We start from the raw sequence: 4,955 nt of genomic DNA, 5'->3' as shown, positions 1-4,955 counted from the left end.
GCATCAGGGACCCCCCTCCTCTGGTGAGGGTGCGAAGCATCCAGCGTCCCCAGTCTGTCTGTATGTCCTGTGTAATACACCTCATCGTAAACTGAAGCAGAACATCCACATAATTGTTTCTGCATATACCGTAAACCAAACAAATTAAACATACACATTTTGACCCTATTTGTTTAGCGAATGAGCTCCAGGACAGGTGGTATTGACGGGCTGAGAAAATCAGAAAGTACTGAGAGAGAACATCACCTTTGGTCTTTGCCTGGAATTTACTGACCATTTCTTAAAATTGTCATATGGAAGAAAAAAGGCACAAGGAAAGGAAACAAAAAATGTATTAATCATCATCACAACACTGACATCAACACGGTTCTCCCTTTCTGTTCATTTGAGTGCAATCAATGCCATTAAATAGAACATGTAAAAAAAACAAACAGGTTATTTACAAGCAACCAAACCATTTTAGCATCATTTATGTTTTGCAATTCTATTACAACATAAAAATATAATAATCTGTTTACAAAACAAAATTGTGTGCAAACAACTTGTTGGACTTGGTGGGTGTTAAAGGTCGAGATGAACATATTAGAACAATGATCACTTATGGCACCATGGACGCAGACACAGATCCCTCTGAGACAAGTGAACGTCTTCCACAATTAAAATAACTGTTATTCTGCTAGTTGCTAATTATTTACATGATCTCCATCACCAATGGTGAAACGAAAAAATGAGGAGTATACAGTAGCTTCGCTTTTCTTCTGAATGTGCAGTAGCAATACTTGTACAATATTAACTGTATTTCACTGAGTAACGGTGATTTATTTCCTTTGTTCTGTCACAGCTGAACTGTGGACGTTGGTAGCAGTGAGATGTGAGGGGACAGCATCGGGGGCTGGGTAGCTGGATGTCAGTCACTGGGGTATTTTCAGTTATGGCTTTAGGTAACTGTTACAGTGAGTCATGCTGCAGCGCTGAAGGCCGGCGCTGGCCTGCCCGAGAGGCCACATGAGAGGCTGCACATTCCCCTGCGGAAGGTTCAGCTGCAAATAACCAACACTGCTTTGTGGCTGTTTTGACCTGGCTCCACAAACACTAACAACTCAGGGTCCATACAAACAGACAAAGACAGATTTAACATCAGACGCTGTGGGTCATGCTAAAATTAGCAACCACACAACCTCCTCCGTGTCGGGCTGGAGCATCAGGCTGACGCATAAACAAATACACAAAGTTGTGGACGTGTGTTTTGTGCAGCAGTCTCATCAGTCAGCTTTTTTCACTGTGTAATTCTCAAACTCCATTTAGAAATCACTATTCAAGGAGAATGTGAATCAGGTCAGCTTCAGTGTCTAACAGTAAACAGTCTGGCAATAAGAGAAAATGAGTTATCAGCCCAAACTGAGTCACATCCAACCTCCTCACTTACTTTCCTGATATGAATGTTGACAGTTTAAAACTAGGTAGACCTGCATAATTTAGTGAATTCCTTTGTGTCTTCATTTATGACACAGCCAAAGGTCATGTTATTACATTACATGGGACATTTTTATATTTATGATAATAAACTAACCCCCAAAACACAGTCAGGAGTTAGTCTTTCCATCAAACACATGCAGCAAGTAACACTGCTTTTTAACTAACAACCTCTCTCCCTCAGTAAACAACATGCCCCTGACAAAAGGAGAACATGTCAGAACCAATGGAGGGGAATGAATCCATGTTTATGGTTTGTTCGATGAAGACGGGGACATCTCTGTGTGACAGGACATGAGGCCTGTGGCTCCTCTCGCCCTTTACGAGGTCAGTTTGGAGTAGCTGGGTGGGGAGAAGCGTCTGCGCAGGTACTTGAGTATGTAAAGAGGCAGACAGCTCACCAGCGTGATGACGGTCACCTTCCACAGGAACGACACAGTGGCGATGAAGTACACATCTGGTGTAGACAAAGAGTCAAAGGTCAGATTGAGGTGTAATCCAGCCCTGAGGACTAGAACGTCAAAATGTCTGAATGACAGAAAGTCACGTGTTTAACAGACTGATGAAGCAGCAGTGTTACCTATCTCACATCTGAAAAGGGCTGTGCTGCATAAACACGTGCATGGCTGCACGTGGCACACACTATCTTTGCCTCACGTCTCTCCCTTGGTGCCAACCCCCTGTGGGGGTGCACCAGCAGTCTGAAAACCTCTGGTATAGTCTCTAGTGAATGAGTAATATCACTGAAGTACAAAGTACAGTATCATTTCTCCAAGAGGTTCTCAGGTCTTTGTGAGTTGGCACCATTTCAGTGCATGTGGCTTTGAATGCAGGAGACAGATGAATGGCCTTCATACGTCTTCTTTTGTCCACTGAATCAGAAGAATGGCCTTTAACATCTATTCCAGTTTGAGTTCAAGAGGGAGGAGAGTGTCCAGAAAAGGTCCCCTTGACCACATGCCAGTCATGACCCTCAGTGGTGGAGACTGTAGGCTGAAAATGGAGCTCCACGCCACACATAAGGCCAAAAATAAAGGCTTGGAAAAAATCTTGGTTATAGAATTGTACTTGTCACAAGTTTTAATATGGCACAACTAAAACTGGCTTGTTTTCTGTTTTCAAGTAAATAAATGGCTGATAGCTGGGCGACAAAGCGGCTGTAGTAGAGAAACAGTCCTCTCCTCTTCTGCTACAGACGTTATTTAGGTTTCAAACTCAAATACCTGTGAATCGGTGCCTACCAACACTGGCAGAGCAGTAGTTTTGTGGGTAGTGTTTTCAAATACACATTTACTGTGATAAACATTTGAACCATGGGAGTCCACAGGAAGCTAACGGGACTGTCGGCATTTCCCCTTTGATGCTCCAGTGTGCCAGAGCCTCGTCCACACCTGGACGGCGTGTCAATGCATTCACCTCTAGACTTCCTACCATCCAGCATACCACAGCTTATTGTACACCAGAGGCATCATCTGAACGAGCAGCTCCCCCCAACTGCTCAGTGCTGACGTACCATTTCAAGGTCAGCACAATAACGAAAATCAGGTTACAGTGAAAAGAATGCAGACTGTATGAAAGATGCCACCGCAGGCTCAGTCGCCTCCTGTGTGAGTTTACGTACACGTCTTTGTGTTCACTCACCTATGAACTCATGCAGGAAGACGAGTGAGGCGACATAACAGGCCAAGCTCAGGAGCTCGCCGATTATCATGAGCCCGTGCCACGTCTGCACGGTCAGGGCCACCATCAGCAGCTCAGTCAGAATAAGAGAGGTGAAGGAAATGGCGACGATATGGACAAACTCTGACTCGAAGAGCAGCAGCGCCCCGTACATGATGATGCTCCCTGAGAAAGAAAACGAGAGCACATCCTGAGAATGAGGCTGACATTTTACAAATCAAACTTTTAAAGATGTCCTCCACGAGCCACATGAGATGACTCGCCGCTACAGCCAATATTTAGTCTTAAGTGATGGAAAAATACCATCCTGCAGGATCACACCTGTGGCTGTCCACGCCTGACAGAAGGCACTTATCAGATCACATAACTTTATGCTTTTCATTGAATTTACAATCAACTACAATAAAAGACCAAGCCTTTTATTTTTTCTTTTGCTTCCAATCAGTTAATGCACTTTTCATTTAATTCAATGATTTGTGTTGCCGCATATTTAATAATTTATCTAGTCTGTTTTAACCATGAAAGGTCTCCCACTGTTCTTGTCCTTACTGTTTACCGTAATGAGACGGGCAACTTGATTCAGAGAGTGTGTGTCTAACATCACCGGTGAATCCAGACAGGAGTCGAACAGTACAGGCGGTACACACCTTGACCTTTAGGCTATGGGGGTAGGCTGGTGACAATTCTTTTAACCATCTTTGACCTTTCATGGAGGCAATCTTACACTTGTTTCATATCCTTGAACACTCAAAGCAGAGGTACAGTAGAGGAAACTGGGAGTACAGTGGTACCAACATACAGAGCATTTGCAACGCTACTTGCAAATAAATATACAGTCTCTTAAGATTGGCATAAAATGGAGCATTCATGTTTTGACAAACTGATAAAAGGTTTCGGGGCACAGCTCAGGATGCCACTGCGAATATTTTTATACTGCCAATGGAAACTTACCTGGGGTTTTTGACAAACAGCCCTCAGGTATAAGTAAACTCCTCTAGAAACTCAGAAACAAGGGTGTGGCCTGCTAAATAGCTTCACAAAGCCGTCTGTTATCTAATCTTGCTGGGGACTGATTTGTCTGTCTGCCCAAATTAAACATCTGATCTGGTCTGAAGTCCAGTTTGAATGCTCCAGAATAGCTGAGTTGGTGTAACAGAAGTGATGCATTGCATGTTTTTAATGTTACCTGTTATTGTTTTTCTAATATCTGTCTCTCTAACGGCCGCAGTTACTGTCTCAGCTTATCAAACATCCATACAACCTTACTTACCCTGATAGATGCTTATTATGACCCATATTAGAAATGTCTTGTAAGACAGCGGTCGACCCTGTGGAAGGAAAACAGATATTATGTTTGTTTTCCTGTGGGCTTTGTTTATTACAGTTGTCTGTCGTGTAACACTCATTAAATACCTTCAAGAGATCTTTGTATAACTCTGGGTATAACATGGCAACCTCTGACTTAACGTCTTTGTCCAACACCAGGGAGAAGACAGGAAACATGGTGTAGATAGTGGAGTAGCTGAAACAGACAAAGTCGTGTGTCCTCAGTGTGCAGAACGTGCTCCAGAGAAAATGCCACATGGACAAGAAGGTTCACACGTTTCACTATTGATTCAGCAGTGAGACATATTAGTCCAGCAGTCGATACTTTCATATTTTCCCCTTCTCACATTTCAACAGCGCTTTAACACAGAGGAAATGCCAGGAAATCCAGGCAGCCAAATGCCCACTTGATAAGTCATCCGCATTCACACAGCGTCTTACCCAATAATCAAGAATCCTTGGTAGAGAGGGACTGA

General features: G+C 43.4%; 1 protein-coding gene across 1 annotated transcript in view; it reads right to left on the bottom strand.

The window, feature by feature from the left end:
- Window positions 1–242: 242 nt before the first annotated feature.
- Window positions 243–4,955, bottom strand: part of atp9a (ATPase phospholipid transporting 9A) — a 30,048-nt gene continuing 25,335 nt past the window's right edge. The window contains exons 23-27 of the mRNA XM_020618978.1: window positions 4,921–4,951; window positions 4,567–4,675; window positions 4,424–4,481; window positions 3,115–3,318; window positions 243–1,930 (exon numbers count right to left, since the gene is read on the bottom strand). Coding sequence (XP_020474634.1) covers window positions 1,794–1,930; window positions 3,115–3,318; window positions 4,424–4,481; window positions 4,567–4,675; window positions 4,921–4,951 — 539 coding nt within the window. The 3' untranslated portion in view covers window positions 243–1,793. The remainder of the gene's footprint in view (window positions 1,931–3,114; window positions 3,319–4,423; window positions 4,482–4,566; window positions 4,676–4,920; window positions 4,952–4,955) is intronic.

This window comes from Monopterus albus, unplaced genomic scaffold (assembly GCF_001952655.1).
Source record: "Monopterus albus unplaced genomic scaffold, M_albus_1.0 scaffold212.1, whole genome shotgun sequence".
In the NCBI taxonomy this organism is placed as follows: domain Eukaryota; kingdom Metazoa; phylum Chordata; class Actinopteri; order Synbranchiformes; family Synbranchidae; genus Monopterus; species Monopterus albus.
This window is presented reverse-complemented; position numbering and strand designations above follow the sequence as displayed.